General features: G+C 45.8%; 1 protein-coding gene across 2 annotated transcripts in view; it reads left to right on the forward strand.

Annotated features, from left to right (window-relative positions):
• INDH (INDH1(iron-sulfur protein required for NADH dehydrogenase)) overlaps nt 1–16,499 on the forward strand; it is a 63,736-nt gene extending 47,237 nt beyond the window's left edge. For both annotated transcript variants that reach the window (XM_087387222.1, XM_087387221.1), the window contains exon 8: nt 15,747–16,499. In XM_087387222.1, the coding sequence (XP_087243348.1) occupies nt 15,747–15,923 (177 nt within the window). In that variant the 3' untranslated portion in view covers nt 15,924–16,499. The remainder of the gene's footprint in view (nt 1–15,746) is intronic.
• The last annotated feature ends 4,862 nt before the right edge of the window (nt 16,500–21,361 follow it).

The following is a 21,361-nucleotide window of genomic DNA, read 5'->3' on the forward strand; positions in this document are numbered from 1 at the left end:
CACGGATGAGACTCTCACAGAGGCAGTGTTGGAGATCTGGGTTTCTCATATGCAGGGGGGGGTGGCCGGTCCTTCACATGTGGCCACAGCACTTGACAATATTAGCAACTTCTATCACTCAGTTGCTAGTGCTCGGCGAGGTGAGGTACTCAGGCAAGAGATCGGTATCCGCCGGCAGTTGGCAGCCCTTCAGAGGGAGGAGCAGAAACGACCTTCAGATGCCTGGATACAGGAGCGCCTTGCTGCGGCAAGGGTTCACTTGCAGACCTTGCTGGATCAGAGAGCAGAGTATGCCTTCCATGCACGGGAGTCTTTTTGGATACAGATGGGAGGGAGAGTCAGTAAACACTTTTTCTCTACACTTGGCCCCAGGCATAGTAGAGAGAGTGTCAAGCAGCTTATTGACTCCGACGGCGTTTTGCAGTCCCATCCGGAGACCGTCATGCATTTAGCGACAGATTTTTATACCTCCCTTCTTTCCGCAGATCCGAACTCATAGGCCAGAGAGGTGGCTAGAGATGAAGTTTGGCAGAGTTTACCTGTGTTGGTCACTCCAGAGATGTTATGCTCACTTGATGCACGCTTTACCAACACAGAATTCAAGACTGCTCTTTCTGCCCTTCATAAGGGCAAGTGCCCTAGTTCCGATGGTCTTACCCCCTCTTTTTTTTATAGCCTTTTGGGATATGATAGGTGATCATATTACTTCAGCCTTGCAGGGCATTTGGGACTCGGGCGAGATGCCTGACTCACTGATCGAGGGACTCATTCACCTTATCCCGAAAGGTGGCAACAGGAATTTTGTATCCCATTGGAGACCCATCACTCTTTTGGGCACACTTTACAAAATCCTTGCCAAGGCGATCAGCGTTCGACGACAGCCTCTTCTTCCATATCTCATCCATGATACTCAGACAGGCTTTGTGCATGGCAGGAGCATTTTTGATAATATCTTTTCTTTTTGGGAAGCCACAGAGTGGGCTATGCAGAGTGGACAGAGGCTAGCAGTCTTACTCTTGGATTTCGAGAAAGCCTATGACAGAGTAGATTGGGGTTTTCTTGAGGGTACTCTTCTACGGTTTGGATTTTCAGATGCCTGGATCAGAGGGGTGGCCTCCCTTTACAGATCAGCCCACAGCCAGGTTTTGATTGGAGGGGTAAGGTGTGACAGGTTTCAGATTTCCAGACCAGCTCGTCAGGGATGCCCTTTAGCCCCCTTCCTCTTTCTTTTTGTGGCAGAAGCTATGAGTATCTTCCTTAGATCTCAGGTTGAGCTTTTTGGGCTGAGACTTCCCTTGAGACAGGAGCAGGAGCTTTTTGACTGTGAGTTGGCTGATGACACTGCTATTTTTATTCAGGCCTCCTTGCAGTCACTTGATTCTTTCCGGACAGCCTTGGATATTTTTCGCTCAGCTGCAGGGGCACTCATTAACTGGCATAAATCCTTTGGCTTTTGGATCAGTGATGAGGATACTCCAGGCTGGGGAATTGACATTGGTTTTTCCTGGATTCAGAGGGGTGTTCCTATCAGGTATTTGGGATGCCAGGTAGGATTGGACATCTCTCCAGCACAGCAGTTTGCCCCAGTACTAGAAAGTATAAGGAAAAAGCTCCTTTTCTGGAGCTCTGCCAAACTCGACCTTGCATCTAGAGTTGTGGTAGTGAACCAGGTTCTCTTGGCCACCTCCTGGTTCGTGTGTTCTTGCTGGTGCCGGTCTAGGGATTGCATCACTCAGCTCATCAGACCAGTCAGGAATTTTTTATGGAGTGGACTTGATGGCACAGCAGATGTTGCAGCAAGGGTGGCCTGGGAGACTATTATTCTCCCTACTTGTGAATGGGGCCTTAATGTCATTGACCCGGACTTGCAGTGTAGGGCATTGCTTTGTAAGGTGGTGGTGAGGGGACTCATGCCTGGGCAGGAACCTTGGAAAGATTTCTTTTTTGGATGCATTCAGGCTTGCACACCAACCTTGGGAGATGATTGGGTGGACAGCCCTCGATGGATTTTCACATCAGCCCCTCTCAGATCTCCTGCCTCTCCTCTCATGACTGCCATCCTGAAAGCTTGGGGGAGCTTCAGGAACACTCTTCGTAGGATTCCACCTTCTACCCTCGAAGAGATTGATAGGCAGCCGATCATTTGGAATGATAGTATTCATGATGAGCATGCCAAACCACTGGGCACTTCCCATTACATGCAGTGGTCTAAATGGGAGAGAGGCCCCGCCTACATAGTAGGCACTTGGAAATCTTTTATCAGGCTACCTGTGGATCAGAGACTGCAGTCCGTGAGTCACCTCAGAGGGGTAGCACGCAGGATTCAGCAGATAGATGCAGCCATCCCGGTGGAATGGACAGTTGAGCTGCCTATTACTTCCATCACTTGGATGGGGGCTTTTTCGAGGACATCAGTTCCTTTACAGGTGATCGCTCTCCGAGGTCTCGGGGAAGACACACTGGTCTTTGGTGTTGGGGATGGAGGTTTACTTTCTACATCCAGGGATGGCATTCTTCTTGAGGTTGCCTTTCAGCCAGTCAGGATTGCTGGTTTTGCGGACCTAGGAGCTGGCTTGCAGTGGTACTTAGACCTCGACCCTCTGCTCTTGGCCTTGGGATCTTGGAGGTTGTGGTTATATGGAGGTGCACCTATCAGGTGCTTGCAGTGGGACCCAGGATAGTGGGAATGGATAGATCATGGGCACCGAGAGAGGGGGATTCCCTTCTTTCGTTTCACGGTTTGTAATGCCAGGAGGTTTCAGCTGAACAGTAGGGGTTGGATTCCCTCCAGAGCCCCCCATTGGGAAGCTTCTTCATCACCGCAGACTTGCATAGAAATTTCTGGAGGAGGCTCTGGAAATCCCTCAGAAATAGAAAGATTACTCTTTTCTTTTGGCTTTCTATTCATGGAGGGATTGCAGTGAACTTGTGGAGATCACGATTTGGGGCTGATCCCACTTGTCCTCGATGCCATTCTGCAGAGGAGTCAGTGCGACATTGCCTTTGGGACGGCAGTCAGGCGAGGACTGTTTGGAAAGGGGTTGCTCGGATACTCAGCATCTTTCACACTTCCCCTTTCTTCATGACTTGGGGCTCGGTCGCTTGGTTATCTCTTACCGGGCCCCAGGTGTTTTATGAGAGTGAGCCTTCTTCTTGGGCACTCTCGGTCCGCCGGCAGGTGATAGAGCCCTGCTCTCTACAGGATGTACCATTTACTCCCTTCAGAGCTTCTCATGTTTCAGTGGACACCTCTTGGGAGATATTGGCTAGCATTTCCTCTTGGCACATTTGGAGAGCCAGATGTACTGAGGCCTTGGATGGCACCCAGATACACCCATTACAGGTGTTCATGGGTATTTGGTCTGACACGGTTCACACTTTGATAGCCATATGGGCTAGCATGCAGGGCACTTCACGGGCAGCCTCTTCTAGAAGGACTATATTTCTTCGAGTTTGGAAAGGTTCTCCCTTTTTCTCGGAGGTGTCTACCGGATTTCGTGCATTGCATGATGTATCCCGTATGGAGCTTGCTCTAACGGTTTTTCTTTAATACTTAATAGAAGTCTCTTTTTGCAAAAAAAAAAAAAAAAAAAGCGACACTAGGAAAAGAAGTGGGTAAAGTCTGGTCTAGAGGTATTGTCTGCCAAAGTAATACTAGGAATGAACACACATCTTGTATTTGCTGATCTCCACTTGAGGAACAGCCTCTTTTTAATATAAAGATACATGGATTTCACAAAGAAAAAAGTGTGTGTACCATTTGGCATGATAGAAACAATCACATGCCTACTCATGCTCCTTTGGATACCTAGCATTCTTTGCATACGTCCCTATATGATGCTTATCATATAGGTGACATTTCCGTGCATCTTTTAGAAGTGTTTTCCCACTGCTTCTAGCTGCCACACTTGGTGGAGGAGATTGTAAATTGCAATAATTAATTTGAATCAGTGATTTCACTAAAAAAGTGTGTGTGTGTGTGTGTACCGTGTCTCCATTTCTGTCCAATCCCAAAAAAGATGAGAAAAGGACAGTACCTGAATGATTCAGAGTCTCGAGTGTCTCATGAATGTGTCACCACAACTTACTTGTCACATACTTTCTCTCAATTCTTTCCCAGTCTTTAATTATTTCTTCCTGATTCTAAATATTAAATATGGTGCTCACAATTGGGAAGAAAACTCTCGATAAGAATTAGAATAAAGCATAAATGGAACTAAAGAAATATTCTTGGGATAATTCTAGTTCCTAACTACGCATGAAGTATAATGGAGCTAGGAAAAGATTTGCACCAAAGTAATTTAACCAGCAATGGGATAGCATTCAAACACCATATGCTTATGATTCACATGCATGCAAATATGTACGAGGAAAATCATGTCATTGGATCATATCATCACCTAGAATCCAATCACACAAATCCAGCTCAACATTTTTTCAGTAATGTAGTCATGTCAACTTAGTCTTTGACTTTATGCACAAAATAGAAGGACAACAAGTACATAGTAGGATAACGCACATAGCAACCATATGCACAAATGTACATTCAACATAGGCCAAGTGGCCAGCATGTACAAGTAGATGCCACCATCATGGGTCTCCCTTGATTAGCATAGCAGGGGCACACTTCTTGGTTCACCGGAGTCTCTTCATGGGTCGTTGCCCATGACATACGGAGGGACCACCTTCCACCACTGTAGTATGATCTTGCCTCTCCCTTCCTTCAATCACTCATGGAAAGATCAACCAGCTCCTCCAGTTAGACCTCCTTAGACAGCACATACAAGATACCTAGGTGGTGTCGGTGGAGGACTTGGACACCAAGATGGCCTTCTACAGGGATCACCTTCATAGGCTCAAAGAGGACGGATTCATTCACTGACTTGGATAAATGGAGCACCAAATTTTGCATGCCATGAGGATTGCCATCGAAGGTCCGGGTATGCTCACATGGGCTTACATCGAGACCAGGAGAGTCAAGGGAATAGATGGGGTAGACACGATCTATGGGCTCTGGAGACAGAGGAACACTACACATGCCAATGCACGGTGTACTATGAGATTCAAGGGAGATTCAACTGTCTCTTCAGGGAGGGATTTTGTCCACTATCCAAGATCATGGACTTCCTAGACTAGAGATGCTTGGGGATGTTCTTACTTGAGATACATTGACATAGGGAGATCCCCCTTAGAGATCTTTGACATCAAGACTACCATCACCAGCTTCTTTAGAGTTGGAAGGGACTTGGATGACGAGGACACCCTACAGATGCACCTGTACCATGGCAAGCAGCCCCATAGAGATGTCTAGGAGGTGTCACATTAGAGCGTGCGTCAACCGTCCAGCATGCCAGGCAACCCAAAGCTCCCACGAGCAGAGGACCCCCTTTGGACAATGATCCAAATTCGGGATATCTTACAGTGGCGCCAAACTACTTTCTTTGAGATAGCTGACTTTGAGGATCTAGCAAGCAAGGTAAATTTTAAGGGTGAATATTCCCAATGGCAAATCTAGAAGCTTCCCCAAGTTGCGGGGGCTAATATGTAGAGCTTCAAAATTTTATAAATTTGCCCAAAATTTGACATAACTTCCCCATATGAGGTCCGAATTCAGCCCTTCAAGTACTCTTCGATCGGCATAAGTCTAGAACCACCTGTAAGTTTAGAATTCTCAAATCCTAGCTTATAGAAAGCATGTACATGAACTTTAAGTATACTTAAACCGATTGAAGCCTTGAAAATGGTAGCATGGGTTAATATTTGTAACTCTACCCTAGGAAAGTTTTCTCCATTGACTTACACTTCCATAACTGTGTTCCTGCCTTAAAAGTTGCCTTGCTAGGAGGCCTCCTCGCTGGTGCCTTGGACTGTCCCATGGCCGGCATCCTACATGCTACATACCCATTGACTCTTGATTATGCACTCTAGTAGCCGCCTCTACTCACAAGGGATCTTGTTTGAGATTATTAGTTTCAGTTCCTTCCTTGTGCATAGCTTAGTCTAGTTTCAGTTTTTCTTGATTTGGTTCTTTCCATCATGAAACATACCATGGATATCAATGTAACACTTCGGTCTTGTAGGCCAATGTGGCCTCTTACGGACATTTAATAGCATTTTCTTTCTTTCCTGATTGCCTTTCAAAATAGGATCATCACACCAATACTCTATAAACTTGGTTTCCAAATTAATCCAAATAATCCCATGAATGAATAATTCATCATATAAAAAGAAAAATCTCATCGTTTTTCCCTCTCTTTCTTCTTCTTTTTTCATTTTATTGCATTTTGTATTGGTGTGGATGCTCGTTTAGTAGCTCCACCACCACAGCTCATTGTATTCAGGTTTTTTCGCAGTCTCATAGACCCGGATGGGTCTTCCGAAGACTTTAATAAATTTTATTTATTTATTTATTTCTTTCTTTCTATCTCATTCTTAAACTCATCTTTCAAGATGCAAAGAACGTCTTAACTCATTCTTAGTTATCCAAGTGGCTTCCTCAAGCGGATAATTTTTCCATTTAACCAAAAATTCTCATACAGTTCAATTTCTTAATGGTGTTCCTTCATTTTCATTTTTTTCCAAAAGACTCGCATGAAAAACATTGTGCACGTTGAATTTAGAAGATATGCTTGATCACTATGCTTTTCTTGATTAAAAAGGGTCCACAATATTGTGGCTTAAGCTTTCTACCCCCTTTGATTTTTCTTAATGAACGCCATGCCCCCTTAAATTCTCTTTCAGTTCTGTATTTATCAGCATATGTTTTTGGTCTATTAGATGCAATCTTAAGAGGTTCCTTGATTTTTAACAGCATTCGACATTTTCCTAGAGATTTCAACCTTACTAATCACCAAGCAATAGGGAAAGAAAATGGAGTCATTTTGTTTGAATTCTGAAATGTATTGTTGTATGCAAATTCTACTAAAAGCTGGTGCTCACCCCATAATGAGCCGTTCTCTATAATCAAGCATGCCTTCCAAAATTTGATTTATCTTCTCTGTGTATGTCATGACAAATACTCTAAATCTTCTTTCAGATTTGGATTCTGTATATAGTATCTGTAGGGTAGTATCTGTACTGTCATCCCTTAGAATCCATCTTAATACTTGCAGGTACAAGTGAAGAATTAGTGCACTTTGCAGATAATGAAACCAATCACAGCACCAAAAATCACTATGTAAGTTTCCTGTCACCTTACCCAATATCCTTTTCAGGCACATTCACCAAAAGGTAAGGCAAGATACCACAAGGTATCAAGCAGCTGAAGTTCTCAGTCAGAACTTCATTAGCTCTTAGTAAAGTGATCAGCTTTCCTAATGCTATCCAATTTGAACCTTATACCAACTATTAACTTATTGTTAATGGTTCTGAATTCTTGTCACTAAGAAATTCTGATGCATCCAACAATAGTATCTGAAGTGTCCCATACCACTACAGAGCATCCCTCAAGATGACGGATCTGGATCATCAAGTGTAAACCTTTATAGAATCCAAGTTCAAATCAAGGTCTTATAGAGATCCTTTCCAAGATCAGTGAATCTATTACTAAATTCTAGAAAATCATTTCAGATTTTCTTTTCTCTCCCCTCCCTCCCTCCCTTAGAGATCAACATAAGGGATCTCAAACATGTATCAAAATACCATGGCCATGAGGCAGAGGCAAGGGTGGAAGCTCAGTCAAGTACGCAACTCGACTCCTTCATGTCCTTTAGACATCAGTGATTCCGTCCATAGGGTTGGATCCTAAGGTTCTTTGCCCCCTCTTGAGCCCAAACCCCCAAATTCACCCCCAAGGCACAATTTGTTAGGGGTTCTAGCACATCAAGCAACCCTCGGCTCGCTCCTTGTTTTCCCAGGATCTTGCCCACATGCAAGCCAACATGCATGCGCTAGAAATCATGCCCTCGTGACTGAAGTACTTGTATGTTCCTTTATTTTGATTGGTCAAGTTTTGTTATTCAACTATTCATAATCCCATGGTGTGCACTTCTCGGCCAATCACCCATAGGGTGGTGGTATGGGACACAAACCAAGAGTGTGATTGATTAGTATTCCAAGCTGGATTTAAGAAGTACTTGTATGTGTCTTTATTGTGATTGGTCAAGTTTTGCTATTCAACTATTGATTATCCTTTGGTGTTCACTTCTTGGCAAATCACCCATAGGGATTCCTGTGGTATAGACACGGATCTCTTCAGTTGGCCATTGGTTGGGTCTTAAAAAGGTCCCACTAGAGGGGGTAAGGAGCCAATTCATTGGTTGGGTCTTAAAAAGGTCCCACTAGAGGGGGCAAGGGGCAAATTCATTGGTTAGGGCTTCGAAAAGGTCCCACTAGAGGGGCAAGGGGCAAATGAAGGGGGGAATGCCACATGGCATTTTCCCATCCTTGGATGCATTTAGCTAGGTTCAATGTGGAGGAAAGGGCTGGAAATTCACGTTTTTCACGTACGGGAGCCGATGGAGAGACTTTGGACGCACGGACAAGCTGCTTTTGATGCTTTTTGGACGCACGGATCTGCCTCGGGAACTGCGCACAGCAGTTTTGGTTGTTGTGCGGCTGAATTGCTCAAGCTTGTGTAAGAGCTCGTTTGAATGCTCCTTGATTGACCAGGGTAAGCTGGTTGACTTCTCTTTATCCTTGCTCAGCTTGTGCGCTGTGTTTGGAAAGGCCTAGTTGGCAGGGTGATTCATAATGAATGCTTGCAAAGGTTGTTCGTGCTTCTGATCACCGTGGGGAGTTCAGTGATGCTTGAACCCATTGTTTGGGTATTCCAGTGAGTCAGTGGACACTTGTGTGGCCTTGTTTAGGCTGCTAGTAAACGCTCTGAGGTTAAATGCAGGTGTTTGCACTGTGAATGGATGCCTATGGTCACATGGGTGTGAGAACAAAGCCCTATAGGGCTAATGTTGGTGATATTGATGCCTACTGAGACTCGAAAGAGCACTGACTGCAAGCGGGTTTGAATTCATTGTGTATCTTATTTGCTGGCTTTGGTTGGTAACATGTTCCGTGTGGGAATATGTTTTTGGTTTCTCTAGGAGATGGGTCACATGCAGGCAGTCGTTGCTAGGAGTTGGTCTCCTGTGGATATTGATAGGCTTTCTTTTTTTCTTTCTGTCTTCCTCCGATGGACTAGATGTTGATACTTTGGTTTGGTCTTTTGCTTCAATCGAAAGGTGGTGCTTGGTCTCGAGTCTGAGTTGACAGTGCAAGGCCTTACACTCATCGTCATACTAGCTATTTTGTAGGGGACCAATCCAATGGGTGGTGGGCGGGTGGATCTGGTAGTATGAGGGAAGGATTGGAGAGCGGCATCATTTAGGGAGTGGGTGATAAGGGTGGTTCTATCCTCTAGTACGGGGATATCATCGAGATTATCAAGCATAGTAGAGAGGTTGGTGGCATAAGCGGGGGCTAGTCTGTGATCAAAGTGAATCTCTTGGAATTGGTGTAAGTAGGATGGATGTGGTCGGTGGTGGGAGTGGGATAGATAGGCTTAAAAATAGGTATGTATAGTCAGCTCCAGCAGGCGGGGTAGGGGATAGAGAAGTTTGTGCTATGAGAGGCAAAGGCAGGGGATCCCATGAGATAGTCAACTTCATTGGATCCTTCCCCATGTGGGAAACGCGTGAGCCTACTAGAAAAGGTGTTGGAATGGTCACCTCCCCATCTGTAAGCCCCCATATGAGGAGAGCATGGGGGAGGTAGACCTGGAGATAATGTGGCTGCCACATGGGCAGCACATGAGCTGTCATGTGGACAGCACAAGAGACCTTGTGCAGGAGAGATGGCAGGGGCATGAAGCCCTGGATCTGACTTGGCAAGACGGAATTGCAGAGCAGGCGTACGGACTGCAGCAGGGCCCTATGAAGGGTGCGATGACATCAGCAGTGTGTACGGAGCTGTATGGCGCTGGAGAAGGGCCTGGCAGAGGCGCAACATGCGGGGGTTACCAGCAGCCTGGTCGGCCAGGTATAGGGCTGGTAGGGCTGGTTCCAGCCAGCCTACTATGCCTAGAAAATGGTAGGACAGAAGGGGGCTGGACCCTGCATATATAAGAGGGCATCAGCCCTTGAAGTGAGGGCCAAAAGCCCTAGTTTTGTGGGCCAGGGGCCCTGGTTATGAGAGCCCTTTTAGGGCGGTTTTGCAGCAGCCTGGTCGGCCAGATTGAGGCTGCTGGTCGGTTTCTACAAGGGGCCCTTGAGGGCCCTATAAAAGTAGAGGCCTCAAGCCTCATTTGACATCCAGCAAAAAGAACGAAAGAAAGAAAGAAAGTTTATTAAAGTCTTCGGAAGACCGATGGGTCTATGAGACTGTGAAAATCCTGATACAATGAGCTGTGGTAGTGGAGCTACTAAACGAGCGTCCATACCAATGCAAAATGCAAAATGCAAAAAAATGCAAAAATGCAGAATGGCAGTACTAAGTCCTAAGTCCTAAAGTACAACATAGTCATGTCGATGGTCGACTATATATCAATCTCAGCATCATCATCAATATCATCATCATTCCCAGCAACAACAAGATATCAGGATGGATGAGGCAGTGGAGGCATGAAGTCAACAATAGAGTGCTATCGGCCACTCAGAGGTGCGGTCCTGGCACGTCTCCTGGTCGTAGCTCTGTATCTAACCAGGGCTACTATGAACCCCGTCGGTCGGGCTCCGACTCTAAACAAGGAGGGGATGTCTCCAGGTGTGATCTGTGTGTCGACCCTCTGTCTGAGCTGTCGGGTCACGGGCTCCGGGTCACGGTCATGTCGAGGCCTCGTCTCGTTGGGATCCATGTGATCTAGCTGAAAGAACTCCGTGATAGAGCTCTGAGAGGGATCAACCGAGGAAGAAGTCTGCTCTTGTCTCCGTGCTCGGAGTATCCTCTCGCGGTGTCTAAGTGCCTCATGAATGAAACCTGCCAAACATCGCTGGTCTGGGTAGGAGAGGAAATGGGCTAAAATCCCATAACTATCTCTGAAGAGGCAGTGGAAACGTCCTCAGATCTCATAGTACACAGGACACCTGAAGATGAAATGCTCCTCTGTCTCAACCTCCTGTATGTCACATAGTGTGCATATGCGCCGCTCCCTGGGTAATCGCTCTGCTTTGCCGCTCTCGATGCGAAGTCTATGTGAAGAGACCCGGAACTGCCCAAGAGAGATCCTCATCGAGTGGGGTAGGTGAATCTGTGTGTATCCTGGTGGGTCAATGAAACCCTCCGCTGTGATATGTAAGAAGTGATCTCTGTAGAAGCTAAGCTTCACTGGGAGTTCACTCGGTTCCAACCAGGTCCGAAAAGTGTGTAGCTGTAGTAGATCCTCACGGATAACCTGGTTGACCTCGTGCGATAAGAGGGGAGAGAACGGAGCATCCATGCTACACTGGAAGGGAGGTAGTCTATCCATGTGGAGCCCCAGTCGCTCAAACCATCTCTCTGTACGTGCATACCAGCACCTCTGATCTCCTCCTGCTGATCTCCTCCTGTTGTAAGTGCCATAGAAGAGGATAGAGCTATCCATGGTAGCTTGCTACGCCCCGAGGTATAATCCCCATATTCCCTAACTCGGTACAGATATGTGATGACCTGAAATGCAGCATCTAGCTGTAAAGGGGGTGATCCAAACTCAGCCTGAATGATCTGGTGAGGAACGGATGACTTACCACGAATCATCCGTGATAGCATGAGAACCTGTAGCCGCTCCACACGGGCCCACTCTGTATCCAACAAGTCTAGCCCCCAACAAGGGCTGCCATACATCCCCGCTAGGCGAGCCAAGGAGTCAAAAAGCAACCCCTTGGTGCGTGGATCCTGAAAGTGTGAGCAGAAGTATTGCCTCTCTAGCCTGGCCAATGAAGCATACCCTGTACTCAAGCGTACCTGCATCACGGGTCTCATAGTGAAGCTCGGTCCGGAGAAGATAACCCCAAGATAAGTGTATGATGAAACTATCTCAACAGATGACCCCGCAAATGTGAACTGCTCCTGACGCATGATGGCTCGAGATGTATTGAAGATCATGACCTTGGTTTTACCCAGGTTGACCTTCAAATCATGAGACTCACAAAAGACTGTAGTGCGTCTAGGTGTCTCTGAAGCCCCTCTGCTGAGGAAGACAAGAGAGCCACGTCATCTGCATAGAGCAAAATCTGGATCAGCGTGCCCGCAAGAGAGCAACCAACACCCCCCTGTGTCCGCATCACTGTCTCAAGCTCGTCAATGTAGAGGCCAAACAAGGTAGGCGACAAAGGACACCCTTGTTTGATCCCGATGGTACTCATGATCTCGTCTGTCCACCCAGATCCTGCCCGAACTCTGCCAGAAACTCTCTCGTAAAGTACCATGACAGTCCAAATGATCTCTTGGTCATAACCCAAGTCCTGTAGGCGCCGTATGAGGCAGGCTCTCGGGATCGTGTCAAATGCCTTGCGAAAATCCACAAAGCAACAATAAACTCTTTGCTTCCGTGACCTCATCTCTTAGACCATTGTAGATGACCAGATCATGCATCCTACTCATGTCTATGAAGGCATGCCATGAAGTGGATGGGCATCGTCGGTTTGCAGAGACTTGAGAGATACGAGGCTCATCTAATTCAATGTGAGGCAACAGAATCGAGTCATGCTGAAAATCTATGATCGGTACTTGGCGGTTAGCAGTCTTGGTGTTGAAGTCTATAAGAAGGGATGGAGAGCAACTGCCAGCCTGCAAGATGGAGAGGATGGAGATCAGGCTGCAGCCTGTAGGGTGGAGAGCAACCTGCTGAATGGAGGGATGGAGAGGAGAGCAGGCTGCGGGTGCCAAGGCTCAAGAATCAAAGATGGAGAGGCTGGAGAGCAGCAGCACAGGAGGCGGCGGAAATGACGACATGAGGTGACAAATCGGCGAAAAATGTTTTAATCAAAAGAGGCCAAAAAACAATTTAATCAAAAGAGAGCCAACCACCCCCAACAAAACAACCCCCGTCCTTTACGCAAAGCCACCCAACAAACAAACCCACCAAATATACATATATTTTTGAAACAGGTATTACGAAACGGCGTGAAGAAATGCCGTTTCCATTTCGCCGTTTCCGTTTCTTGGCAAGAAATGGCCGTTTCGTGCAACTATGAAAACCTGCCCAATCCACATGCTCATTCTGCCTCTCCGGTCTCGTCTCAATAGGTTGATTCATGTGTACTCACAATTTAGTGGCACTCTGTGCTCTGATTAGCCGCTCTGATTAGCCACTATGTAGAATACAATGTGTCGTCTTGCATATGACTTTGACCATAAGGCTCCATTATATTCAGTCTAGTGAGTCTCATAGACCTCGTCTCCCTATGCGGATGTGTCAATGGACGTGCACCTAGGGCTTGTCAAGAGCCGACCCTCACGTACCACTATCCATCTCCCCTCCCTCCCTACGGGTGGCATCCTGCTGCTGTATGAGGGCTCTACATGCAGAGGCATAAGATTCTCATCCATATGGAACTATGGGTGGCCTTAGAGAGCTGCACGTTTGCCTAGTGCTGCTAGGTGAGCGTGGTTGTCTCTGAAACGTATCACAAGGGTTTGATCTTTGGTGAGGTCTGTCGGACCCGCCACGCCTCTCAATGCCATGCTCTAGCATCCCCAAGGTGGTAGCATCTGAGATGGTGGAGCTGGTGCATGGAATCCTGCAGATCTTGATGTTTGAGAGCTGTACTGGTTCTTTGTTGCTGCTCCAGTAGGGTGGCTTAAATGGTTGCCTTTGTAGGATCCTGTTTCACATAATCTACCCGTGTGGAGGCCTCCTCAATAGTTATCTGCATCGTGGAGATCTGCTCTACTGTGGGGCTGCTCCCTAGGGCTACCTTTGCTCGGTGTTGAAGGTCTTCCACCTCATTCTAGAGATCACCAGCCTTTGTCTGGGCTGTGAGAAAATCGCGCCTGAGGGATCTATTTGTCTCTACTGCTCTACCTCTCTGGCCTGCATGTGGTGCATCTCTGTGAAGAGCTGCTGCAGCTGCTGCAAGATGTCCGGGGGGGCCATGGCCTGCTGTGGTGGGTAGGCGTATAGCATGGAGGTGGCAGGCAGAGTATGAGCTGGAGAGGAACCAGTCATAGTCTGGTATGGCATGGGTACGTAAGGGGGTGTGACCTGGGGGGGAGAGGATACACTGTGAGAGTGGGAGAAGGGATAGAGTCGGAGACTTGAGAGAGCTCCACTTTTTGATTGCCAAGTAGACATAGCAGTTCCTAGTAAATTGTGCTCTGCATATTACAAGTTAATACTACACACTCAAGCACCCGCTTCCCACTTATACCCATCCAAGGACTAGGCAACACCAGTCCCCTATGGCATTTTGATGTTTGAGCTCTTAATAGAAGGCTTGGGAGTTTTGAACTTTGCTTTACATGGGTTCCAAGAAGTTGCATGCACAAATATCTTAGCTTTCAAGTTGGCCTTAACTTTTCTCCTTTTAAGCAATTCTCTCCATTTTGTGGGAGGAGAAGAAGTCTCCTTACTAGAGCACCATCTGTCTCTTTGTGAAGAAAAGCAATGATCTTGAACCACGTTGTATTACCACTTTGTGGCAATATGCTTCCTATTAGTTGTTGGAAAAGGAAACTTTTGGATGTTACTGAGCTGTCAGATTAGGAAGTATGCAGCTACTTGATCCTACCTACAAGCATGCAGGGATTATTTATGCCAAGATGTATCACAATTTGTGTCTTAGATAGCAGACCAGTTTGTGACCTGGATGCATGGAACACAGAAGATGTTACAACTCAGTCTAAAGTTGTTTCACCTAGAAGTACTGGGAAGTTTCGATGGGAATACAGGCTAGCAATCTTCCATATGTCCATGATCATGATCTTGCTATACGTTTGCACATCTATAGCTTCAAACCTGAGGTTCTTTACATTCCTTTTAAAGGAGGAAGCTCTTTGTAATTATGATCATATGAAATCTCAATTCTAGCCTTTCTAGATGGTTGACAGAAACACACTGGTACACTTTGTGCTCGAGCGAGTTCTGTCCCTGGACGTTGTCTGTAGCTCTAGAACTCAGCTATGCAACGATCATATATGATGGTTTTTGGGATATAAGGTAGGTTTGCAGGATCTCATAATTAAAAGAATGTTCCGTGTTGCATTATGCATATGCTGTGGATGAAACGTGGATGGTAGCTTCCACCACTTCTAGTGGTGAGTTATGTGGCCATTGTGAGGATGAGGTTTGCATTTTGCTGTTGTTAGTTCTGTGTTTGTATATGCTGTGGACTGAAAATGGAGGGACATTTCCACTATGCCCACAGATCACCACTATCAGACGTGAGATTACAGGTGGCCTTTGTTAGCATGTGTCATGGGCCATGGCTGTACAGGTAGAGTAAAACGCTTTACCAGCTGTGCCAGAATAGCTTTTAATGGTAATACTGCACATACGAGCATGCAGGTGTGAGTCAACAGTCTGGTGGATGATCCCTTATATTTTGAGGCTTTTACAATCCAGCAGGTTATTACCTGCATCCACTCTGGACATCCATAAGAATGGTTGTGGCAGTTCCATTTTGTAGCCAAGAAATGACACAAAGGTTCTGGCTCATTGGCTGCCTCTGGGAAATTTGGTTGAAAACGGTTCCTGAAAGTTTTTTGTTTTTTTGTGTTTTTGTTTTGTTTTCGTTTTGTTTTTTGGGTGTTTTTTCATTTTTGTGTGTGGGGGCCCGGGCGGGGGGGGGGGGGTTTGCTATGCTCCACACTCTGAAATTGGAATTTCCTCTCTGCAGGTGCCTTTGAACATAGAGATTAGGGAGACGTCTGACCTGGGCAAGCCCATTGTTTTATCGTCTCCCGAAAGTGAAGCAGCCAGGATATATGAAAATATTGCCACTAAAGTACTCAAAAAGCTAGAAGAAAAGGGGAAGACTACAGTGCAGTCTCCATCAATTGTCACATCTCATTGAAACGACACGAACAAGATTATTTAAGGAGTCTGAACTTTGGCCCATGGAACTAGAACAATCTTATGCCTTACGACTTGATTCCAAGTTCTGCTTGGATCGGCGGTGCATCGGGGCAGTAAATTGCAGCATTCATCTCAAATGATTTTCTGGGTATCTCTACCCTCTCTGTAGTGTTTTCATTCTAGTGCACTCAGTGACTCCCCCACTAACATTAATTTTTTGTGAAAGATTCTCTATTTACGTTACTGTCTATGAAGCGGGTATGGGCGTTTCCTTGTAAAGAAAATCATTGAGTCACTTGCAGAAAAGTATTTTATACTCTCGTCACTTTTGGAAGTACTTCATATCCTTGTCACTTTTGGATGTTAGCCTTGCGTATGCTGTACTCACTCTCAAGATAAGAAAGCTTCTGTATTACCATTTTGGTTTCCAAAGCCCATGCCCTGAATTGAGTTCCCCTCTGGACTGATGTCCTATTAATAGATAGGCCCAGTTTGAAGGGATAGTACACCCTTACACTCTTAGGAGAGCTTTGTGCTTTTCTCTCCTGTAGGAGATACAACTGGATATGATAAAGCATAGCTATTAATTTAAAAGTACTTTCCTCACAGTGTGTGTGTTTTGCTCAAATGTGGAATTTAGAAAGCCAGGTACACTGGCAGCTTCTCATGTGTTTTGCTCAAATGTGGAATTTAGAAACCCAGGTACACTGGCAGCTTCTCATCGGTTTTTTACTTGAGGACATGCATCCTATGATGCAACAAGTTTTCGCCCTTGTGATACAAAGGTTTCGTCTTCCCGTTTATGTTAAGAAGAATCACAAGGGTCAAAGCAAATTACATTTTATTGATGGCACTACTGCTTTACTCAATGGTTTCTTGGTACAACAGGGGATCAAGTTGGAGGATGTTGTATTTATGTCGCCTCCTGCTGTCATATAATATCCTCCTTTCCCTTTTTGATCCTTTTATCTTGACCTCCTTTTCTTTTTGACAGGAGTGACTTTTATACTTCTCCTTTTTGTACTTCATGGTGGGTTTTGAGCCTCTTTTGAGGTTTCCCACACAGTAATGTAAGTAGTACCAAACAAGAAAGTTTCTCTCTGTCTCTCTCTCTAGTGTGCACGTGTTTGTGAATGGAGTGGCTGGGATATTGAGCGATCGATGCATCACAGACCCTGACATTTACATCAGAGAGCTGGTAAAATCATAGGCAAACTATGGCAGGACCCAAAACAGAAGATGACCTACAAGAAATCAATCCAATCTGCCTATGGGGGGCATTATCTCAATGAGAACATCTCTCTTTAAAAGGAAACTAATATGCCAGCTCCCACAAACTCCATGGTAGATGAAAAAATGTGCCATGAGAGGATCAAGTTTGCAGCACAGGATAGAGAGGACGACTGCCACACTCTCACCTATTGAGCATATCATCACACATCAGGGAGAAATACGAAATAAAGATATCCACACACATGAACTTGCACATCCTCTTCGACCAACCATCAAAGAGGATAGGTGCTTACATCAGGTAGCTATTAACACATCAAAGTAAGGTCTTGGACGAAGAGCACACACTCGCAAGCATGGATGCAAACACATGAACTATTGTTGTTGGCAGCTATTTTTAGAGCTGCAACATATAAATTTTCCATGGACTCACCTTTGTCATGTAGATTTGTTAGGTCTCCAATAGACATTAATAATATTGTATCATATCATCTCTCTCTCTCTCTCTCTTTCTCTCTCTCTCTCTCTCTCTCTCTCTCCATGCCTATTGGCTTAACTAGTGAAGGGTCTGGAGAAGGAGCTTCTATATGCAGTGGCATTCGTGCCAAACAAGGACATCCTCTCCTTGACACTATTTGGTCCATCTATTAATGGAACTGACGATTGGTTGATGGGAAAAAGTGAAGTAGGGGTGTAGATTGCAGGGTTTTTGTTGCTCTGTGTAGATGATGCAGTCCTATTTGCAATAATTGGATATGAGTTACAGAAACACTTGGATGCATGGAACGAGTTTTGCCATTTTTCTAGCATGCAAGTGAAACCAAAATCCACGCAAGAGACATATATTTCAACTTCCCCTATGAAGGGAATTCAACTTCCTATGAAGGTAAGGATGTGGAGATCATTCAGTTATACAGGTGCTTGGGGCTAGGCTTGGCATATAAATATGAATACTCTAGAGTAATGCAACATATCACATTTGTGGAGATGGGAGATTTTATCAACGAGTATTGGGGAAGTGGAATAGATTCATAATAGAAGAGCTATGGGTTCAAATATAAGAGCTACCCCATTCTATCACCAAATATATGCATGCTACCATTGGAATGGGAAACTTTGCGTCATCACATTCATTATGTTTCCAATGTTGCAAAGATAAACAATATTTGTTTTCTTTTTAGAAGATGAATTTTAGCCTCTCTCTCTCTCTCTCTCTCTTTGTTGTTGCGCCTGGCTTTCTCACCGCTTATCTTGCACCTGGGCCTCCCTTTGAGGTCGCGGGTTGGGTCTTGTGGACTGTGCAACTACCACGTCGTTCGCCAGGTTGCGCAATTGCAAGGCACAGCCCATAGCTTGGCTTAGCCAAGCGTGGTTGCTAGGAGTAGCCTTGCAGCCCCTTTGGGCCTTCTTGGACCCCCTACTACCTCAAAGACAGTGCGCAATGGGCACGCTGTCTCTCAAAGCCCCCACGTATGCTCCAGGCCACCCGGGCCACTTCAAATCACCCCTCCAAGCCGGTTTTGGAGCTCTAAACCTCTATTGCACTCCTCTCCAATGAACCCACAAGCCTCCAAACCGTCAAACAGTTCAAGAAAAGAAAAGAGTCAAGATTCAAGCACAAAGAGCAGCAAAATCAAAATTAGAGGTTGAGGTAAAAACTTCAAACTTCAAATTTCATATTTTCTAGCACAAGAGCCAAGGGAGGGAAAATATGCAGAGCCACATGTCTAGCATGGATTGTTTACCTGACAGAAAGACAAGGGGAGAAAAGGAAAGAAAATATAGTGTCATTTGGCCCAGTGCATAGAAGATTGGTGACCAGTAGGTCAAAACTTGCATAAATAACATGAGGGACATTTCCAGGCTAGCAAGGACGAGGGCCTTAATGCCATGATGCAGAACATGTGTACCTCCATGGAAGAGGAAATGAACAAATGGAAACATGCTGAAAATAGAAAATGCAAAACTAAAGAGATGGTTGCCTTACAAATGGCAATACAAGGGAAGCATGAGGAGTTCTCCAAGTAGATAGATAAAGGGCAAGTTGGAATGAAAGAACGGAGAGAAGTGGTTGCTAAGGGCAGAGCAGCGGCAATAAAGAAAGAGTTTATTTCTGATGCCTTACAAGAAGAAGAGAGAAGGAACAATGAAGCATTAAACATCCTCATTAGAGGTCTAGCAGTTGGGAACATCACCATGGCAGATGCTGAAGTTTTCATCATTAAGATGGGGGTCAATCTCACCTTCGAGGTAGCTTGGAGAATAGGAAAGGATGATGCACTAACAAGACCTATGATTGTGAGGTTCCAGACACTAGCAGACCGTTCTACCTTCATGAGCATGAGGGCAGCTCTGAAGGGGACTAGAACATATTTGGATGATGATCTCACACTCTTACAACAAGAGCACAGAAGGGAGGGGATGACTCGAGTGTTGACTGCGAGGCAGGAAGGAAAATGGGCTGTATATCGAGATGATTCGAGAAAGGATAGAAAGAGGTGGAGGAGACACAGATAGTGCATGATGGTGTTGAGCCTCTAAGACAAAGACATAGGGCAGATTGCATATGGTTGTATGGAACTGTGATGGCACTCTTTGGTCCGATCCAGGTTGCTTTTCAGAGACATATACAGATAGACATTATTTTCTACACCGAGACACGAGAGCCTAGAGAGAGGGCTGCCCACAGTGACACGGTACACCTGGGAGTCAGCTCACAGGAGAGAGTTGAGGAGAGATAGTAGGGTATGAGGTTTTTTTGGAGTGGGTGTTCTCTTCAAAACACACCTGAGACCATTCGTATTTGTGGTACGAAAAGAGGAACATGCATGTCATACGTGGATATGAATACAGTTGCCAGATGTCCAACCGGTGTTCATTGCAGTATGCTACTTCCCCATGGACATGTCATCATATGCTCATGAGCTTACTACAAAGGGACACAGACCGTTTGAGACGATACATGATGACATCATAGAGCTCGGAGACACCCTCCTTTTAGGGAAACGCAAGGACAACAAATAGGCAAGTGGGCCTACTAGGTTTTGCATATGAGAGAGATCCCTACACATATTTGAGAGCAGTCTTCACAGGACCCCTCTTCACGATGACCCATGCAGTCCACGCATGACTTACATGAGGACGGGGTGGTTTGGCTTTACTACAGCGACACTGCTTCTAAGCACAATTCCAAGATCCACTGACGAAGGGTTGGCTTTTCGATACGCTAGTGCGGCGGAGTGCCATGTATGCAGCGCCCTTCAGGGGGTGCGATCTCCCAAAGCCAGAGTGGAGGAAATTTGAGCGGCTATAAGGGGTCCAGGATGATTCGGTGTAAGCCTTCAGTCCCACATGAGATAGTACATGTAGAGTTTGCCATGACACCTCTCCAAGTTGATGCCATATTTTAGGCCGTGACTTTTATCCACACTTACCTCACTTGAGACTTTCGAGGCTGGCCCTGGAGTCATCCAAACGACTAGCAGAGGGCGAGGCAGACACATGGTATGCACGTATATCCACCTGGCTTGCCAGGCATGGTATCCAGATGGATAGACTTCCTCCCTTTCAGTACAGGATGGATGCACCTCTTGAGTTGATCCCACGAGATGAGATCAATTGTGTCATACGGTTAGATCTCCTCTAGCTCCACATCTCGGACTTGGGGAGGAGACCTGGAGTTCCCCACCAAGATCTAGTTCTATCCTGAGAGTGTTAGAGGAGGGATTCATCATCAGACCTAGTAGTTCGAGCATAGAGGAGTGTCACATGCACTGAGGATTGCCATTGGACAGATGCAAGTTTCGTCCCATTAGCTGAGAATTGAGGCAGGGAGAGCTGCAGGTATACCCAGAGAGCAGAGGATTTGCATGCTATGTACGCTACGGGTGGTTGAGACACAGGAGCATTTTCTCAGTAATTACCCAACCTATTATGAGATACGCTACCACTATCTCTACCTAGAGGGGAGTGGCTTCAATCCACTATCAAAACTAATCCATTTCCATAACCAAGTCTGTATTGCACTAAATTTGATGGAGATACACCGGCACAGGGAGGCACTATTGCGATGGATCAAAGAGCAGCAGCAGGAGGTAGCTAGACCGCAAGAGATGGAGGCTAACCAGACATAGCGATGCGTCACAGACTTCTATATATATGAGTCGGCCCCAAGACACAATGGAGTAGAGGAGGAGAAGCTAGCTG

Source organism: Dipteris shenzhenensis, chromosome 16 (assembly GCF_047967505.1).
Source record: "Dipteris shenzhenensis isolate YYH24624 ecotype China chromosome 16, Dip_SZ_1.0, whole genome shotgun sequence".
Taxonomy (NCBI): Eukaryota; Viridiplantae; Streptophyta; class Polypodiopsida; order Gleicheniales; family Dipteridaceae; genus Dipteris; species Dipteris shenzhenensis.